The 21,486-nt window shown below is 41.4% G+C and overlaps 1 protein-coding gene across 1 annotated transcript; it reads right to left on the bottom strand.

The window, feature by feature from the left end:
* Positions 1 to 801: 801 nt before the first annotated feature.
* On the bottom strand, positions 802 to 20,795 carry LOC129202096 (uncharacterized). The gene is made up of 5 exons (XM_054814156.1): positions 19,764 to 20,795; positions 15,051 to 15,187; positions 10,648 to 10,805; positions 6,032 to 6,144; positions 802 to 1,347 (listed from the first exon to the last, which is right to left on the bottom strand). The coding sequence occupies exons 1-5, from the start codon at positions 20,793 to 20,795 to the stop codon at positions 802 to 804; spliced, it is 1,986 nt and encodes a 661-aa protein (XP_054670131.1).
* Positions 20,796 to 21,486: the final 691 nt, after the last annotated feature.

Raw genomic sequence — 21,486 nt, 5'->3', positions numbered from 1 at the left:
CACTCACACGTATGTGAGACTACAACATAACTTCGGTTTAGAAAAAAGTCGTCGTGCCTTATTTCCTCCTCAAGGCATTTTACAATAACAATTCTTCCCCTCCATTTCTTTATCTAAAGACAATTTAGTGTTATACCTCATTTTATTCCAAAACTACTATTTCCATAATTCAGGCAAAATCATTTTCTCATTAAGTAGCTACTAGGCAAAGGAAAGCACATATTTCACAAAAGTATCTTAACTACTAAAATCATCTACCATTTATGGACAAGCAGTGAATGATTGTGTTGCAGTCATGGTTTGGAGTCTTAAGTCGGAGCAGCTGTAGGGATTAGGCAAGAAGAGGTGTCTTTGGGCAGTACCCAGAGAGGAGAAGGCAGGCAGGCAAAGGGAGGAGCAAAGTCAGGGCCGCAGGCCCAGAGCAGCGGGAAGCAGGGCAGGAAGAAGTCCAAATGCACACTTCTGCCTTTGCGTATCAGAGGTGTCTGGCAACAACTCTGGTATCAATGCATGACTTCTGAAGGGCCTGATCCTGTAAACCAGAGCTCATTTGTCTTTATAGTACACACACACACCCCCCTGTAGTGTAGGTTCTTGTTTAGACCTAGGTGTTTCACCATTACAGTATTCAGTGATGTTTTGCTCCTAGATTTTGTTCTAGTTTGTTTTGTCAGTCTCCTAAAAAGCCTGTTTCCTGCCAAAAATGAATTCACCCTCCCCACTCCCCACCTCAGCACCACTGTGGTCACCTGCCTTCTCCATCACCAGCCGTGGCTCAGTTCACCAAGGACTGCAGCAGCTTTATCCTGAACTTGTTGGCTGATCAGGTGCATATTCTGTTGCTTCAGTTTTCTGCATACTACCATCTGTTATCTTTGCTTTTCCTTGTTCCTTTTCCATGCTTTTCAACACATCTGAACTTGCTGGCAACAGACCAAGTACTGACTTCGAGCAGATCTCTCCAGCTGCAAGAAAAGTCCCATCTGTAGCTTCAGGCTGTCCCTTCACCTCATTGATTTCTTTTTCTTTACTTGCAATTGAAGCCTCCACAATATTTTCAGATGGTTTATCATCCACTACTACTAAACATGAGGCAAGCTTACAGCTTGCAGCACTATTTGGAAGGTCTTCACTGGCTGTTTCTCCCACATCTTCTGTCTGCATTTCTTGCTCTTTACTCTCTTCTGTACCACTGGAGCCCACGATAATTGAACATTCACAATAATAGTAACCAGATTCCTGCTTCTTCTTACGCATGGCACAGAGATCAATTTGACTGAAGACCTCTGTGCCAAAGTAACTGTCTTCATATTCTTTGTACAGATCCGAACAAATTTTTCTGAAGCCCTAAATATTGAAAAAACAATGTGACATTATATGTATATTATATATACAGAAACACAAAAATACATACACTTTAGAAAGGTAGAAGATGTATCAAGTATTATCTTAAAATTTAGCAAAGAAAATACTCCCCCCCCATTAGCATATCAATATCAACTTTATTTGGCATATTTAAGTTGATACTGAGAAGAATCAACCCTTACTAATGAAAGTTGTAGGAAGTTTGGTTGTTGCTGAATCTTCCACCTACCCCACCCTCTGCAAGCAAAACCATACCAAAGGTACAGAAACAGATCTAATTGACCCACTGTTACTCAACTGCATCCACCTAATTGTAGATATTTCAAGCAAGTTTGTAGTCACCATCTCCATTAGGAAGCTATTCCCTAGTCTCCTGAATTGCCTTTAGGAGGGATTTCTTTATTTCACCTAAAGTTTACTTTGCTCAGTTTCATCCCATTGCTACCTTTACAGGCTGAAAAATTAATCATTCTCCTTGGTGCACACATTCCACAACAATAATTAAATTGCGTGCTAGAGACAGGTTAGAAATAGAGCTCATGCACCTTCTTCCCTGTGAGCAAAGATGTGTTTCGGAAGAAATTTAACTCGGTGACTTATTGTGAAAGCAAGCTCATTTCAGCAAGCCAGAAGAAAAGAAAAAGAAAACCACAGCAGCTCTTAGATATCTACCAGGCACTGCTAATATCTCAATGACCAAATACTATAACAGTCATGGCACATAGAGGTGTTTACTCCTATAGATATGTTTTCAAATGTGGACACGTTCTTTTCAGGCTAAAAGTGACTTCCACTGCCATAATCAAGTCATATGTTCAGAAACCATTGTAATTTAGGACTGTCAAGATTTAAAAATCAACGGTCCCCCTGAGTAATTTCTTTGCAGTTGTCCCCAAGACAAGTTTGGGCACAGCAGTACTGGCTCCCCTGCACAGGTGTCACCAGGGATGGGCAAGCAATCCTACAATTCCACGGTCCTCATAACTTTAATTCAGTCAGCAACAAGCCGCCAATTTAAATAAGGGGCTCCCACAAAGCATTTAGCTTACAACAAACCACATATGCCAGGGGCACACATGGAGATGAAGTGAAGGACAGATGAATCATGAAGCAACAGGGAATAGTCTCTGCCTTCACTTAATCTAATGAGCAAGCGAGCTAACAAGGCTCCAAGGAGCCCCTTGCAGCACATTACCTCAAAGAAGTCTCAATCAGTTTGTTCAACCCTGCCCCCAAATGCACAGGAGCACACAATTAAAAACAACAAAAAAAGGCTCTTTACAAGCTTCCTTTTTTGTAAGGACAGCATTTTTAACAGGCAGACATGCATGGTTCATGGCATGGGGATTGCGGGGGGATGGCCAGAATGGCCAGTGTCACCTGGACAAAACCAGATGTAAATAGCTTCACAACCAAACTCCTCAAACCATTAGGCACTGCTGCCCCTGATGACCAAAACACTCAAAGTTTAATTAAACAAACTGCACACCTTTTCCTGTGCCCCAGAGATACCCCTGTGTCAATCAGAGCCATGCTGCTCGGTAGCCAAGAGCTACATGTTGCCTTAATGCCCCACGGTTCAAATTCTGCTGAAACGCAGAGGTACACTGTGTGTGGGCTCTTTTCTGGGTAATATGGGAGGATGATAGAAACTTGAGTACGGTCATGTCATTGAAGATAAGTTATCAGGTAGCCAGAAGAGGGCAGGATTAGGGCTGCCCTTTCATTAAAAAACCTCCAAATATTTTAATACAAGTAGGTGACTCTGCAGGATTGCTGCTCCATAGACCACAGCTATTTGCAGACCTGCACCAAGTGAAACTTCTTAAAGCAGCATAAAAAGAAAGAACAAACATTTCCCTCTTTAGCATGGGGGCACTTGATCCAGAGCTTTGCTCCAGCACCCACAGCACCCAGCACTGGAGGCTAACGACCCACACTGACAAAAGCACTTCTCAGTCTGTGTGCTGGAGAAGGCTCTTACTACAGACAGATACTGAAGTGGATACTCTTAAGACGTGAACTGATCCCTTTTGGCTCATTGGAAAGAGAGGACAGAAAACCTCAAGAGCCTATATTTTATATTTATGCCAGGGGCACGCTACACATTTTGAACCCAATCAACAAACAGCACATACTGCTCCTTCAGTAGCTATTCAAGCTAAATAGTACACAAACCAAGCTCTCTCCAACCTTTTGGGATCTTTAGACACACAACTAAAGTCAAAGATGCACAAATTCCTGAGATCAAAGTTTGTGGTTGTAGTGGTTGTTTTAAAAAGAACCAGCACCTTCTTCCCTGCAAAAAATAAGGTCTGCAACTACTCCACCAGTATCATCATGTACCTGTCTTGTTAAAGTATTCTTGAGATGTAAAATATAAACAGTGAGTGTTAGTAATTATTTCTCAAGCTTCATATAAGAAGCACTTCAGTTGCATGAAGTACTTAAACTGCATCTTTACTACAAGGAAAGAGTTATTTATAGTATAAAGTAATTACAACCAGTAGATGGCATCATAATAACTAAAGTAATATTTTGTCTTACTCATACTTTGGCTTCTTTAGTGTTTAGGAAGGTTGATTTCTCTCCTGCAGTCATTAGGAATGGGATAATATAGAAGTTGTCAGTTTTCCTCCTTTGTTTTCCCATTACATTTTGATTTTGAAAAAATACAGTAAGTTGTCAGTATTTTCAGTTGACATGTCAGATCTTAAAATACAGACACACTAATCTTCCAGTTTGCTCTTTGAGGTTAAATCTTATGTCTAGGGTTGAGCCTTACTAACCTCAGGAAGATTTGTACATGGACATACATAGTCCGCATGCCCCCGATAACTAACTTAACATACAGCCCTGCTCCACTTTGGTTTCACAGCCCTGATGTGTAGAATGGTATTTTAGGAGCAACAGTCTTAAGATGCAAATAAATTTGGGCAGGAATAAGCAATGTTTGGTAGACAACAGAAGAGCAGTGAATATCATTTAGCTGGACTTCAGGAAGGCTTTTGACACTTTTCCCATATGATCCTCAGAGAATCTGATGAAGTACAGGCTGGATGAACACAGTGAGGTAGATTGAAAACTGGCTGAACAGCCAGGTCCAGAGGATAGTGATTCATGACACAAAGTCTAGTAGGAGGCTTGTAACCAGAGGTGTACCCCAGGGGTCAATACTGTTCAGCATCCTCAATAGTCTGGATGATGAGGCAGAGTGCACCCTCAGCAACATCGCTGATGACAAAACCGGGAGGAGTGGCTGATTCACCAGAAGGTCATGCTGCCATCCAGAGGGACCTCAACAGACCAGAGAAATAGGCTGACAGGAACCTCATGAAGTTCAACAAGGGGAAGCGCAAAGTCCTGCCATTGGGGATGAGCAACCCCAGGCACCAGTACAGGCTGAGGTCTAACTGTAAAGCAACTTTGCAGAAGAGGCTCTAGAAGTCCTGGTGGACACCAACCTGACCATGAACTAGCAATGGTCCTTGCAGCAAAGAAGGCCAATGGTATCCTCAGCTGCATTAGGAGGTGTGTTGCCAGCAGGTCGAGGGAGGTGATCCTTCCCCTCTACTCAGCACTGGTGAGGTCACAGCTGGAGTGCTGGGTTCAGTTCTGGACTCCTCATTTGATATTGAAACAGTCAAAGCTCTATACACTTGGATATTTACATATTTATATATGTATAGGCAAGGAGATGGCATACATGAAGCATTATGCAGGAATATATGCCATATTGAGCACTAGAGATCAGAGGAGAATATGCAAGAAATTACAATTTATTTTTTTACTTTAGAATTGATAGTAAAAGAAAGTGAAAATACTCTGGACAAGAGTCAATAGTAATTCCTACATGCTTATTATGTATTTTCTTTTGCATTAGACATTGCTGATGCCTGTACTCATGTAATTCCCCATAGGCAGGATAAAAGAAAAAGCCTCCAGCACAGAACTATCAGTACTATCCAACTTTGATTGTACCATGTATACAGAAGGCAAATATCAAGTCAATATGAAGTACTTGAAGTGCACAAATACAAGGTCATTTTCTTCAGCTATTATAGCATTTTCTGTTTTCTTTGTGCATGCTCCTTTAGTGTTTCAGGTTTGCATATTGACCTCATAAATACAAGTGCTATTCCTGGAAACAAGCAGGACAATATTCCACTGGGAAATGAGCAATCTAATCAGAGTTGTTTTTTACTTTAATTGTATGTGATAAAATCCCATACAATGCTGCAGTAAAGGTTAGAAAAGCACATTGCACATTTCTAGCATAAATCAAGCCACCAGCCTGGCTTCCAACATGACATTAATCTCGTTCTCAGATAAATATTGCTCAGAAGCCATCCTGCCCTATGGAAACAGCTTGACATTGTGTTTTCGTGCAATTTTGACTGGCCACAGCAGAAGGAAAGCACTCTGTACTCTACAACAGAGCCACACGCAGTATGAGCAAGAGACTTCATCTCTTCCAATTAGATATGAGAACACACAACTCTTGGCCAGCCTATTTACCAGCTTTGTTAAACAGAAGTTATATTTTTGCTCTAGTTACAAAAGCAATGATTATTGCTTAAGTATAAAGTTCCCCAGAATTTCATTAGAAGTAAAATAATCACTAGAACAGATCCCACTAAAATATATTTTAAACCTGGTTACTTACCTTTCTTTTCAGCCTTGGTGCTTTGGAGAGCTTTAGAAAAGTAAGATGAGGTTTGAAATCCTTGCTCCCTGAAATGTCCAGATTCATTTCAATAAAGCATTCTTCCACAGCTTCTGGTGAAAAGATAAAATAAGAAGTAAAAAAATATCAGTTGGGAGGTAGGGAAAAATATTTACAGGAAGGTTAGACAAAAAGCCACTACACCTTTTTTGAGCAAGACACACAGTTAAAACACACAACAGATAACTGGTTGTCATACCATCACAGGCACGGACAAATGAAAAATAAGCAAACCAAAGAAAAACATGACTTACAGCCATATGTTGCAAATCCAAAAGTAGATTTAAACTTTTAAGCTTGCAATGCAATTCCTTCTGAATTCACAGACCTCCTATCACAATGGTGAACTCAGGAAAGCACATGCCCATGGCAGCAGCCCTGCCAGGAAGAAGATGCAGCCCCCAGTATCCACAGCTGGGGAGTGTGGTGGGGCAGATTCTCCTCAATTATTGCAAAAAGCAACGCAAGGAGCAAAGTGCTTCAAGCAAAAAGTGGCAAGATTTCCAAAACTAGTACAACTCTGCAGCACTTAAAGCTATTTTTCATCAAAAGAAGTGTCTGTGAGCAACTCCAGAATTTATATTCAAGGACTTCAGCTACGAATTGTAATGACAAGTCAAACCAAGTTGATCCATCCTTGGTTTTCATGAACTTTGAATTGGGGGATGCAGAGTCTCAAGAGAATAGCGAGGTGAATCTTGTGTGAGGCAGACTCCTGCAAGTCTGGCAAATGCAGAAGATGAAGTGTTGTTCAACAGTTGTGCTTAAACAGTAAAGAATAATTCCAAAATAACACTGAAAGCCTTGGCTAAGACTAGAGTACTTAGGACCTCTCCCCAGCAATTATTCTTATTGCCAGAGATCTTTATACCTTGGCTGTATAAAGGGGATAAAAGAGTGAAAAATCAACATCTTCCTTGAAAATCTGCAACATTTATGTGGCTCTTCCTGCCAGAGCCCCCATCTTGCCACTTATTTTTGTTACTCCTTAATTGCTTAGGCGCTTGAAGAAGCAGGTTTAATGTTGAAATTTGTGTTAAAGATAGCATATCACATATTTGACAAGTGTATTGCTTGAAACCACCCTACTTCCATTTTATACTTCTATCTATCAGGAAGTTTAACTACATGTGTGTTTACTAGTTTGTCATATGCATTTGTATCAAGGCCAAGTCCCTGGCTTGGAGTTTAGCTAATTAATACATTAAAATGTTTCATCTCAGAGTATTTGCGAGTGAACAGCAGCTGAGGCTGTCTGGTCACTTTGCCAAGGCAACTACTTTATGTTTTCCAGCTGGAAAATATCTAAAGAATAGGATCCAGTTGCCTGAACAAGCATCTAATGCCCTTTTAGATGCCCTACAGGATGCCCACCTGGCCTCCAGCTGCCACTGCAGAAGGGTGCAGTCTGGCTGTAGGTCCAGCATGGACATTGCAGATACTGTAGGGCATCTAAAAATGGTACCAGGTGATTATGGTTAAGTACTAAATAACCCTTAAAGCACCTCTGGTACTTTGTCAAATAAAACACATTAACATGAAGAGTTTCTGTATATTATTAAGTCTTCTTGTTCCCATGCCAGTAGGTCAAAGCACAGCAAGCCCCAAAGAACACACACAGCAGTAAAGCATCTAAGCTTCTTCTAGGAAAAAGCCCTACCCCACACATGGGCAAATAACATCCTCTAGATGCATGAAAAGAAGCTAGAGCTTAACATAACAAAAAAAAAAAATTAAAGTAGCATCTTTTCGTGTTCACCACCCAGCACCAGTCCTACCAAAGACCAGGAAGGAGTTATTACTGCAAGGTGAAGGTCTTACTGCCATAAGCAGAGTTTCATCAGAAAGGCTTTTGAGGGAAGTCAAAGCTAGGAATTATGTTCAAGAAGTCAGTTTAGGAACAAGGTTTGTAGCTGATGTCCTGCTCATGTTAGGATGGCACTGAGTTTTCCAGGTGCTATCTTCCCTAACACATTTGATAAACATCCTGAGAAAATTTTCAGGACATCTTATACATCTTAAGCAGACAAGGTTTCTAGCAGCAAAAGAAGCCTAGTAATGCTCAGTATTTACCAATTAACTGCAGTTAATTGATCAAGACACAGAATAATTCCACTTCAAAACTAAAGTCCATGATGTAGGAATAAAAGCATATGAAGAGCCAGCCACCTATCTTTTAATGCCAGGAACGCTTCAGAGGTTCAAAAACTCTGCTAGAGCAGGCTGAACTATTAAACCGATTTTGACAAATCATCAGTAAGGGTGTGATGAGGCAGAGGCCGCTGGTAGGAGTAGCTTGACCTTTGCCAGTCAAATCATTCACCCACCATGCTGCTTGAAAAGGCAGCATTTGAAAATCCACACCTACCCCAAGAGCAACCAAAAATATTGACTAAAAGGTAAGAAAAAAATCCCTATTTATTGTATAACAATTAATTCAATTGCTATGCTGAGGGAGAGGAGGAGGAGAAAAAACAGAAAAACATTTCTTCAGAGATGTCATTAAAAGGATCAATTTTGATACCTATTTGCATAATTCCCAGACTCATTAAGTTCTAGAAATGGTCAGAAATTATGCAGAAAAGAGAACAACACTGAAAGTTACATCTCTCTGAATAACAAAACCATTGGTGACAGAGTTAACAGCTTGAAAACTGGCAGCTTGTCTCACAGTCAAGGAAGTATTTCAGGCAATCAGTGAACAATCATATTGCATTAAAAACACGAGTACTGACAGAATATTCCTGGGGCTTGCAATCAAATTTTTTCTCCTCCATCTCATTAAGAAAGGGGTTCTGATTAGAAGCTAGACACCAGGTTTCTAGAACCCTAAGGATGCAGGTTATCCAGGCAGAGAACACAAAGGGTATGCCACCCACTACTGTAATGGATTTAGAGTTAATGCAACTCCAATATCATTAGAAAAGAAAAAATAAGAGAGCATCACAGCTCACATTCTGCAAAACCAAAATTAAACATTACTGCTGGTGCTAAAATAGCACGATAAAGGTTGATCTTGTATGCTATGATTCATTGGGAATAAAATTCTCAGTTAAGCAAAACAATGAGTAGAGGGGGAAAAACAGCAGCAGTCAGACAAGAGAAAGGAGGTATTCACTTCTGCATCTTTCAGAAGCGAATGAGGAGAGCGCTAAGGTGGGGGTGCATCCAAACAGTCAAGCAGTCCCTTCTTTCAATGGCATTGAAGTATATACATGTTGTGGACAGGCATATAACAAATATGATCTTAAAGGAAATCGCATCACATGCCTTCAACTTGGTCATCATCCAGTCAAGATTATTTTGTGGTATAGACTTTAGAAGAAACAATTTGGGCATGGGGAAGTTTGTTGAGGCTCTAATCCTAATAAGTAGGGACAACATCAGAGTACTTTCAACAAAAGCACAGTTGTTTTGAGTCAAAATTATCTTTGCCATGAATGGAACAATAAGAGAAATGAAGGCCAGAGTCCAGCAAAAGGTAACGGATAGTGAAGTGGCTAATTTTATTTAGCTGAGGCAAAGAAGCTATTCATATTAAGAGGCATCTTCTGTCTAGTTGCAATGCTTACTACTTAAGAAGGAAAATAAAAAGAAGAGAGCAGGACTATTATATCAAAGCTAAGAACTGAAGGAGGTAGGAAGCAGCTTCAACAGAAAGAAAACAGACTATTCTGAAAAGTCTTACCCTTTGAAGATTACATAGTGACTTTGTACTGCATGCCTTTTTGAGAAGCATTATTTGAACTATGCTTCCTTTTTGCTTAATATGAAAATAGCAAGAAAAAAAGTATATTGATTATTTCTGCTCTGTTGGAAGAGGAAGCCCAGGACACAGATTAGGTTCTGCATTGCAGGCTAAAGCAGTTCCTAAAAACAGAAGGGGGGGAGGGAAAGGGGAGCCCTTCTGAAATTGTACTCAGATGCAGGTAAGCAGGTGAAAGATCTGGAACATCTTCATGAACCCATCAGTGCTTTGGGAAGTTAGAGCAGGGGACACAAGCTACTCTCATACTTCTGTTCCATCTTCTACAGTGGAAGCAAAAGACTGATTTGCTGATGCTACATATCTATACACAGACAAACATCGCTATTTGTCACCTCATGTCCCAGAGGTACTCATGATTTCATGCATGCTCCTATTTAAAGGAAGTGCTTGTAGGCTCAACTGGGGCCAATACTTCAAAGGTCTCCAGTTTATTAGAATGAACAGAGCCCCAGTTTTGAGGTGTCACTCTGAAGACCCTCTGTATACCACAGGCCTGCGAGATCCTGACTGCAGAACAGGCTGGGATAGCCTTGCTGTATGATCTTGACATGTCGAATGTCTGTGCACCTCACCTGTCCCAAAATAGTACAGGGAACTTATTTTAGCTCTCATGCACTGCAGGGTCCCAGTTATCAGCTCCATATTTAACAATTAAGAAAAAGAGGAGACAAGAGGAAAGGCAGCACATCATGGCCATGCACAGCAGCTCAGGCCAGTGGTTACAAGAGCTGACAGACTCTACAAACCAGTTTACCACAAGTGGTAAAGAGTCAGGTTAGGTACTTACCTGCAATTCTGCTCAGCATTTTCTGGTCTTCCTCACGCATTTTCACATATATCACTTGATTGTTAAACTGTCCAATCCCATGAAATGTCATATTAAGGTCTTTACCCTGCAAGATGGCTTCCACTTTAGTCTTGCTTTGCTTCAGTGCAAGAACAGCCCTTAAAAATAATTGAAATATATATTCTGAAAGGTTATTTGATTATTACATATAGAAATATTGATATATTTTTAATATCAGACAATATACCAAATTTTGACCACTCTGCAGCACTCCGCAAGGTGTTACAAGCACACTATATTTCAGTGCTAATGTTTTTGTAACAGTTAAAAGATGCACAGGCATTTTAAATACATTATGTCTTGCAATAACTTCAATTTTAACTTATATATTAGAAGTGCGTTTTACTAGTGTCCTGGTTTCAGCTGAGATAGAGTTAATTTTCTTTCTAGTAGTGGTACAGTGCTGTGGTGTGGATTTAGTATGAGAATAATGTTAATAACACACTGATGTTTTCAGTTGTTGCTAGGTAGTTGTAGTGTAGACACTACGTCAAGGACTCTTCGGCTTCTCACACCCTGCAAGGTACACAAGAAGCTGGGAGAGCACAGCCAGGACAGCTGACCCAGGCTGGCCAAAGGGATATTCCCTACCATAGAACATCACGCTCCAGATATAACCAGGGAAGTGAGCCGGGAGGCAGATTTGCTGCTTGGAAACAGATTTGGCATCAGGTTGGGGTTGGGTTTTTTTCCTTCCATTGTGGTGAACAATTGCATTTGTGCATCACTTGTTTTATTATTTTTTTCTTCCTTTGTTATCCTATTAAACTGTCTTTATCTCAACCCACAAGGGTTTGGTGGTTTTTTTTTTTTTCCATTCTTGTCCCCATGCCCTTGCAGGGGCGGGAAGAGTGAGGAAGTGGCTGCACGGTGCTTAGCTGCTGGCTGGGGCAAAACCAAACAGCTAGAAAAATGGCTGTTCAAGTCATTAACACACCAGAAACAGCTACATGAATAAATGCTGCTAAAGAGTCAAAAAGGATAAAACTGAACTTGAAGTTTTAAGCTACATGACACAAATATATCATTGCCATTTTCAACTGGTTCACTAGTTTTATTCTTAAACCAAAATAAACTCATTCTCCCATCTGAAGCACATTTAGCATTTGTTTCCATTATATTCTCCTATTCCAGGACAGCTAACAAAATATCAAACTGATGCTTATGTTGAGAGCTCTGTGTCCCACTTCAAAGTTTAGATGTGCACCTCGCTGTGCACAGAAGCATCTCCAAAAAGTGAATTAGCCAAAGACATTAATACTTCAAGTCCAATCATTTTTCTTAAAAACACAGAAAAAGTATAACAAAGAGGTTTCTAAATGTAGACACCAAGTCTTTCAGGAACTTAATACCTGCTGAAGTTTTACAGGTGCCCCTCTTTACCCTGGTGTCTCAGGAAGGGGGATCCTGTCAGTCTTCAAACCAAATTAGAGCAGAAGCCTTCTACTAATGCTTCATGCTTCTAAAAAAAATTACATAACTAAGGACTGCAGGACACCAGCCCATGGGTTGCTGTGGCTCCTGTAGCCACATTTACTTTATCATTACACCTAGAACAAGTTTTGACTACATTCATTTCATTGTTTAGAAATCTTAGAATTGCATAACATTATCCAAATAAAAATCAGGCACTACAACCCACGTAGCACAAACTAATCCCCTTAGAAAAGCATGTTTCATGCATACTAAGGCCACTTCAGCCAACAGTCAACATGATGAGCAATCCTCACTACTACATTGGAGTTATTTCTGCTATAATGACATAGGAGCTGCTTCCTCACAACCAAAAACAGATAAGAAGCTTTAACAGTTATAGAAACCCACAAGCAAGGTCTACAAGGAGAAACTGTTGCGGTATCCACTGTGTGCTACTGCTAAAGGAAGCAACAAGTGCTCATGGGGGTGACCCTCTTAAGGGGCATTGAGGTGCCCATCTGCTGGCCTGACAGGGAGTCATGAGAGGTATACTGCCTTCCAGGAGCTAAGGTCCAAAATGTTGCTGAGAGGGTGTCATAATTGTCAAGAGCACAGACTACAATCCATCGCTACTCTTTCATGTGGGCATAAATGACACTGCAAGCCAGGACCTGGGCAGAATCAAGCAAGACTGCAAAGCCCTGGGGGGTACAGGTGAAAAGTGTTGGTACCCGTTATCTTTCCTTCCAGTTGGAGGAAAGGGTGCAGCCAGAAATAGACACATAATGCAAATCAACTTCTGGCTTCATGGCTGGTGTTGTCATGAAGGTTTTGGCTTTTTTAACAGGACCTTCTTTGATGACTACAGCCTTCTAAGGGGAGATGAGATCCACCTGTTCTAGATGAGGTAAGGGGTGACCTCATCACCATGTTCCAGTACTTAAAGGGTGGCTACAAAGAAGATGGAAACTCCCTTTTTACAAGGAGCCACATGGAAAAGACAAGGGGTAATGGGTGCAAGTTACTCCTGGGGAGATTCAGATTGGACACAAGAGGGCATTTTTCCACAGTGAGAACAATCAGCCATTGCAATAATCTCCCCAGGGAAGCAGTGGATTCCCCAACTTTGGACACTTAAGATTTGGCTGAATGGCCAGGCCATCTTGTCTAGATGGAGCTTTAGTCTAGATGGAGCTTTTGCCAAGACAAGTTGGACTTGATGATCCTCGAGGTGTCTTCCAACCTGGTATTCTATGATTCTTTCTGAGACTCCTGGGGACTCTGCAGATGAAGGTTCGGTGAATACAGGACAGAAAGTGGGCAGGGAATAAATTCTTTGCAGAGGATCTTGCTTCTTCCACCTTAATAACAAGCAGAGCTAATCTAGCCCTTCATTCAAGTTCATAATGTCTAAGCTACCATTAAATGCTGCTAGAACAACTTCTGCCATGAGATCTGAAGATGCCTCCCTCCCTCTGCAAGGGGCTGGGCAAGCTGTTTCAGCAGTGCTATTAGCTTGAAAAGTGAGAAATACTCAGCCTAACACCTTAAGGCAGTCTTTCATGTGACAGCACAGAGCAGTAGCCACTGAACTACAGCCTCATTTAGCAGACCTCAGTAGGTAGGTAGAAGATAAAGGATGAAAAGCATTTGGCAAGGAAGATCTGCACTTCATTACACGTGCCCATTATTTTTGTATTACAGGCACACATCCACTCTTAAGTTCATTAACACTACTTAGAGCTCCACTCACCTCCCTAACCAATTGATTCCCATTTTGATTGCTGCTCTCCACTAGCTTCCTATCCTCTTGGATGACAGCCTGCCCAGTCAGCAGCACTGGCACAGGATTTTATTACTGAATTAGTGTATGTGGTGTCTTCTGCATGCAGGCTCCTTAACCCATGTAATAGTCCTCCTATCTTTTTCCCCTCAGGCCCTCCAAAAAAGCCTCTGGAATATACAATAAAGCAGGTAATTTTAAAATAAGGCACATACAAACCTGTCATATGCATCTTAATCCTTTTTAACTGTTACTGCCTGTATGGGCAGAAGGTTTTTTTCTAGTTATATTGGTTCTTTTGACATCTTTCCAGCTAGGCATTATGCCCAAGCAATTCCTGTGTCACACTTATATGGTGTTGAGGTCCTTCTGTTTTTCATTCCCTTGCTGATGTGCGCCAAGACCCCTGGAGAAAGGGCTGCTCTCACCAGGTTCCCACCTCTACCACGTGATGCCTTCCCAGATACATAAGGGCCTTCCCTCCTGCCTCCTCATGCCAAGAAGTCTCAAGTTTCCCAGTGTGGTACTGTAGGATAAGGCTTAGAGAAAAAGCCTGCAGCACACCAGCTCTATTTGCTAGACCTTTCTAGTAGCTGTAGCGTTCCTGACCACAGGGTAGCTTTCCTTAATCATCTTTCAATATCTCCATCTTAATTCACAGGGTTCCAGTGACAGCCCACAGTTTGAATTAGACAAGAGAACAGCTTGGAAAGGAACTAGGCAGATTTTTTTCTTAATGTAAGATGTCCTATCAGCTAACATTTTCCAGCTGATACAAGCACAGCTGATCTGAAATCTGAAAAGCTGTGGTTTCTCAAAAGGCAGCAGCTCAGGGAACTTTATATCCCTTGAGTTAATTTGTGGTAGGAATACAGTAACACAGCAGTTATACTATTTGCAGCCATGCTGCTTTTTCTCTTCATGCCATGGCAGATACAAAATTTCAACCTCTGAAGTATCGCATCTAACTTTTGTAAAGATCTTTCCTCACAGGTATTGAGAACAAGCCAGAAACTGATAAAAAAGTCTAAGAGAAATTGTGTGTAGGCTCTAAAAAAACATAATTATTCAAAACAGCAGTAAGGCTACCACTTTTTACATTTACAGAAAAATTAGCTGCACTTGAATTTTGCAGTATTCTTACTTTTTAACTTCTTCTTCTGTTCCCAGGTGAGCTACTATTATAGTAAGGTGCATAGTTTGAACAGGAAGAAGAGCTCTCAACAGGTCAGGTTCTTTAGTGAATATTAGCTCTTGGACATCTTCAATTCTGTCCAAAATCTGAAAAGCAGTAAACAGGAGACAGGGAAATAAATTTTCACTTTAGAGTGCCCAGGTATTACTGGAAGAATTGAGAATGTCGAAGCCTTACACACCCAAAAATGCAACTCAAGTTTAAGCCAGGAATCCACAAAACAAAATCCTCCAGATGTATCATATAACAGCTTTCAGTTTCAATTTCAAAGTTAACTTTTCAGGAATTAATTGATCTCTTTTCCTTTTTAAAGCCTACAGGCTAAACTCATAGCTCACACATGAGCCAGCACCCCTAGATCTTAAAGCAGGTCTCAGTCTGACCATAAGTATGTTAGAATAAAGCTCACAACACTGTAAATATTAATGGATCTTCATGCAGTTGTCAGTTGTTAATAGACTGTGGAAATTGAATAGCATTTCCATAATTAAACTTATGCCATTTTCTGATTACAAGTTTGATCACAGATTAAACTGATGTCTCTTCCCAAAAGGAAACTAACAGCAAACAGATCAACTGGGTAAACATGCTGTTTTCTGAGTTGGTATTTTCTAGAGCTGCATGGCCAGTTTCTGGCTCTTCTGGGCCTGTCTGTGCCTTTACACAACTGACTCCAAAGAAAGATTTTTTCAAAACTGTTAAGGTTTATAAGCCAGTCATGGGAACGAAGCAGGAGGGAGAAGAATTCAATCACACAGGGACAAAGGACCTGGTGGAAGACTTTGTTACAGCCAAGTCATTTATAGATTTTCAGATTATTTCACTGAGCGAATTCTGGTTTACATGCCTAGGTGCTCACACATGTTAGAGCTCCACTTTATTCTTACATAGCTTGAAACAGCTGGGTCAATAAGTTTTTATTTTGCAATCTTTCTACATAAAGCCTTGGCAGTCATTGTGCAGTCCAGTAAATAGTCCCACAACCTGCATGGCAAAAGAGCTTAGTATAACAAGTTTCTGATAAATGTCAGGATAAAGCCACACAAAATTAAGAAAATCCATCTGAAGATACGAATAGTGAACTCCCTGAGTTCACAGACTCTTACAGTACATTTGTCACTATGAAAAACACATCACTGAAATGACTCACGTAATCCCTACTACAACTGAGGCACAATGTATTATGGCCTGCTATTTACAGAGCATTTGCTTAGATCATGAAAACATGGAGTAGGTATCAAACCGTCAAGTTGTCTGACCACACAAACCAAAATTTTTACTTCAACAGACTAGGTTAAGTATTGACAGCAATTCCACCAAACAGCTTCGCATTCTTCTCCCTTGTCCAATCTTTCTAAGAATACTCTTGAAATAAGCATATCTTTTTGCTTCCTCAATTGGAGGCTCAGACAGATGGGAAGCCAAGTTTGACTGAAATTCTTTCATGTAGATATCTAACTATTGCAGAGCAATTTTAATGTCTTTTCTTACCCTTTTTTGTCAGATTCACAAATGCGTCTTCAGACCTTTCTGCTTCTCCCATGGGAACCGTCTACCTTATCTCTACTCCTCTTTTTTTTTTTTTGGTGGATCAGTCTGTGGCTGCTTTTTTGGATGAGGGACAGGAAGGAAACACTTGTAATGGAGTATTGAAAGCCTGAGACCATGATATTCCTAGATCCACCCCATCCCAAGCCCTTTGCTGGAGGCTGGTGTGCAGCATCCTGGAGCCCCACTAGACACAAAGAAAAAAGGGCTGCTGCACCCACCAGGACCACAACAGAGTACTTCCTTTGTGCTGTTGAAAGGGAGAAAAATGGAGACAGCCCTAGGCCCCATTGTCTGGAGAGCTCTCTTAAAAATAAAACTAAGGGAAATTAATTCTTCCCAAAAGACTAACAGCATCTTTAAAAATCCTTCTGGAACAGACTACAAGGCCTACAGTGTAACAGGCAACCACGTTTATGTTCAGCAACATCAGGAACTTTGCTTTGAGGTAAAAGCATCTGAAATTGTTGACAAAAATATATGTACATGTGTATATATGTATACACACACTTATTTATTTACTCACTCTTCACACATACACATACCAGGCCTACAGTACTGTACCCTTCAATGTTTCTTTCACAGAGCCTCACCCAGGGCTGTATCAGGTCACTGCCACCCTTAAAGGTAGCACTTAAGAGGAGCATAAACTGGGAATATCTTGGGCAGAGCATCCAGCCAGGGACATCAGAGCTGCCAGATCAGCATAGCTGGTGTGAGAGCAGGCAAATCTGAAGAGCAAAATTGAGAGAGAAGAAGAGGAGAAAGAGGGGAAGGACATTCATAGAGCTGTACAGGATGTGGTCACAGGCTGTATATCAGGACACTCAAATCTCATTAAAATAGCAGAATAAGTTAGGCATTCATGTCCCCTCAAGCTGTTCCATGATCTCATTCCTCAGATGGCAGGAAACTTTCTAGTTTCCAGCCTAGATTTATTCTTTGCCCACTTCATACCCATTTGTTCCTCTGCCAACATTGTCTTCCAGCTTACACAGTTATTTTCCCTTCCTGGCATTTATCTTCCTGATGTGCTCTGCACTTTTGTTCACCTCTCAAAAGCCAGTCATATGTAGGAATCACTGAAAGTTATACAAGGCCATCCTCCAGATAACCTTCAGAGATTATTCCACTCAAGGCAAAGCCAGAGCAAATAATTGCCTACCAAGAGGAAGGCACCTTTGACATCTCCCTCTAACACATACATAAGAGTTTCTACACTTAACTAAGGTGAAAACAAAAACTCAAAAGCCTGCCAAAGCAAGCTACTGTACTGCAGCTTCTTGTCACGCTGGAAAAAAAGAGATGTACAACAGATACAGCCATCCTACTTAATTATTGCCTTTCAGCAGCATACAGTCATGCCAGATACTGCATGGAAACCTAAGCTAGAAAAAAAGAGGAATCAAGTTATATATTGCAACAAACAATATCCACTTAGTTCCTTGGAAAAAGCACCATAAACTAATAGCAGAAGCTGGTAGCCGAGGTTTATATTTTCACTACGTTCATACAAGTTAAGATTCAGTTTTTATCTTTTACATCTGCTTTGTAAAAAAGATATCAAGATGCATATATACTATAAATATTAATAATTCACACAATTTATATGCTGTTTGTCAGTTCTGCCCATGCTAGCTCTGACACAGCAGTTACTGATTCAAATTAAGACTTTCCCCCTGCCAGCCCCCCATCAGACAGAATAGTCTGTTTCTCATCTTTGCACCCCAAAGTTTTCTTTCTCTTCTCTGCATAACACATTTGAGTGCACAGTCACCTGCTGCCCCTACACGAAGGTCCACAGCATGGGTCATGTCCCACCTCACGATGCTGCTGTTCAGCAACAAGAGCACCGAGAGAGGTGCAGTGGGTGCTGGTACAAAGTGAGGGCTCTGTCTGCTTTTGCATACCCTGAGCAGCTGCTAGCAAAACATTGCCATCAGCAACTCAGTTGTCTTTGGGAGGCTAAAGGGTAAAACACCTGTTCATAAGAGTACTGACAGCACTGCTTTGGGAGAAAGACACTGTATCCTTCTTTCAGAAAGTTTTGCAGGGGCTTCAAAATTCATACCAACAGAATGGGAATAAGTAGCTCAAAGTGAGCCAATATCTTCCCTCTTACTTTACATATACAAAGAGATAGAGTTATGCAGAAGTTAGAGGCTTCAAACCAATCATACATAACTAAAGAATGAAGTGTGAAATCTGTCTCTTCAGCTTTTGTATCATTTTTGGAATTAATTCTATGGATCATAAGACAATGCTAGCAGTATCCAAGTCCTGCAAGGCCATCTCAACATATTTCTGAAGAAACATTTACTGTGGTAACTGAAATGCTTTAGGACCCTCACAAAGCCTCTAGAAGAAAATATTTCTATTTTGATTTCTGCTCTTTGCTGTGTTTTGGTTTAAGAGTATGGAGGTGAAAGAATCTGTTGCTTTTTCAACACTGCTGCAAACATGAGAATCACAGGATATAGCATACCTGGATGAAGTATGAGCATGCAGACTCCACACATGGCTTCTTGGAATTAACTGTCTACCTAAGATCTCAGGATAAAAGTTTGTTGGGTAAAAGATGGAGAAGAGAGAATAGATAAATTCTATAGAATCTTCTGTGGAAGAGAAGAAAATTCTCATTCTCCATTATGGACTTCAGTGGGGAAGGAGATGAACAAGCAAGTCAATACTATTGCACTAAATATGGCTGTAAGACAACATAGAATGGGACAATGCAAGATGGTGAAAAGTCACTGCTTTTGTTTGGAAAAAGTTGACAGAATAGAAGATATTACTGAGGAGGCATACATCCAGTCAGACCTTATAGAAAGGGCAACAGGAATCTTCAAAGTGATTTTTTTTCCTGGAAGTAGCTAAAACATTGGTGTGTTATCAACACTGTTCTTGCTACAAATAAAGCACAGCAGCTATGAGGGCTGCTATGGGGAAGTTAACTCCATCCCAGCCAGACCCAGTAGACCACTTCAGGTAGGGGAGCAGAATTTGATCACTCTGGGCTTCTTAACAAGCTTTGAAACCAAGATAAATAAGAAGCTAAGCATAAGTTTAAAGTTAAGATTTTATTGTTTTGATAGAATAACTACTTCAAAATACCTGATCATCTGTTATTGGAATGGCAACAAAATAATTTGGAGTCTCTCGTGGACGTTTCTTAGACACTTCTTGCCCCAGCTCTTCTTTCTGGTCTTCCACTATCCCCTTGGACCCTTTTTGGACATCGCCTTGCTCCTGCCTTATCTCTGTAGCTCTTTGACCTTCCTTTTGTGGGGGCAAATCTGCTTTTAGCTGTTCCTGCTCTTGGCTCTGGTCCTGCAGCTGCTCCTCTGTGACCATCCCATCCAGGTCTGCTTTGTCTCCAACTTGGATCTCCTGCAGATCCATTACTTCTGCTCTTTCCTCTTCTTGGCTCTGGTCCTGCTGCGGTTTTGTCACCTCTCCTTGATTCTGCTTTTGGGTCAGAGCCCCCTGCGGCACCAGCTCCACCACAGCCAGTTCTCCCTCACCTTCAGATCTTGCCATTGGCTCTCCCTCATTTTGTTTTGGAGTCAGCTGCTCTTCATTCCCTAACACTTCCTCACCTTGCTCCTGGAGGCATGTTACCTCTTCTGTGTCACAGCTCAACTGCAGCTTCACAGCGACCTTGATGCCAGCCATACCTTGTCCCCGCTCTTGTGGCTGTACCTGTACGGTTACTTGTGGGAGAGCTGGCCCTCGGCCCCGCTGCTGTAACTGCACCTGCACAGTCACTGACAGGGCCTCGCATCTTGGGCTTGGCTTCTGAGGCTGCACCTGCACAGTCACCTCTGGGGACTCCCACCCCTGGCTCAGCTTCTGAGGTCGCACCTGCACAGTCACCTCTGGGGCCTCCCACCCCTGGTCTGTTTGTTGTGGTCCCATGTTCGGGGCCACGTCTCCTCCAGCTGTCTGCCTCTGCAGCTGCACATGAACATCATCCCCTCTCCAGGGCTGCTGATGGGGGGGCAGCAGCTGTGCTCCTGAGATATGGTCTCCTCCTTGCCCCAGCTGTACTGGCGAGCAGAGTTGCTGAGCTCCCTCTGGACTTTCATCCACCTGAACCATCTCTTGATGCCTACTCCTACACAACTCTCGTTTTATCACCTTCATCCTACGACAGCAAAGCTTTCTTCTCCCAAGCTGGGGATTTTCCAAGATCCTCCTCCTCTTTCTTCAAGGCTTGAAGTCATTTTTTAAAGGAACTGGAAAACAAAGAAAAAAGCCCAACAGCTATACAAAGAAAGAACTGCTTACAGTAGTTCACTCTGGGTTCAGCTCTGCAGTTTGACTCACTACAGGGCGCTCCAACTAGGTCAAATAGCTCTATCTAAAAACCTCTGGAGAGAGATTAAACCACTTACTCTAGAATGCTGTGTGCTCTGGTAGTCACTATGTTGTGGTCCTGATTTCTGCCCTTGCCCTATTTAGGTCTCACATACTTTAAGGTACAAGTATACGATTTCATAGCATGCAGCAGTATAGGGACATAGGCCTTATCAAGGGACTGCAGGTACATTACCATTACATGCAAAGATCCAGATTAAGAGAATAATCTGAGCCAAAGACTCAAAAACTGATTGCATCCAGCATGAAGTTTGCCAATGAAGCTTTGGTCTCCTGTAACAGGAGCAACATGCTCTCTAGACCAGCACACGTTACTTTTTTCCTCCCAAGTACATATTGCTGTTTTTTCTACCCCAAACTCCTGCCATGTCCTCCTTTATCTTAACATCTCACATTCATCCTATCTCATTTCCCTCTCCTCTGCAGTAAAGTTGGCAAGGACACACTTTTCTCATCC

Source organism: Grus americana, chromosome 2 (genome assembly GCF_028858705.1).
Source record: "Grus americana isolate bGruAme1 chromosome 2, bGruAme1.mat, whole genome shotgun sequence".
Taxonomy (NCBI): Eukaryota; Metazoa; Chordata; class Aves; order Gruiformes; family Gruidae; genus Grus; species Grus americana.
This window is presented reverse-complemented; position numbering and strand designations above follow the sequence as displayed.

Coding starts and splice junctions, on each gene's coding strand:
- LOC129202096 (XM_054814156.1), bottom strand. CDS start 20,795: ATGAAGGTGATAAAACGAGAGTTGTGTAGGAGTAGGCATCAAGAGATG. Junction 6,145..10,647: donor AATGCTGAGCAGAATTGCAG/GTAAGTACCTAA, acceptor TCTTTTCACCAG/AAGCTGTGGAAGAATGCTTT. Junction 1,348..6,031: donor CACCAAGGCTGAAAAGAAAG/GTAAGTAACCAG, acceptor TTCAATATTTAG/GGCTTCAGAAAAATTTGTTC.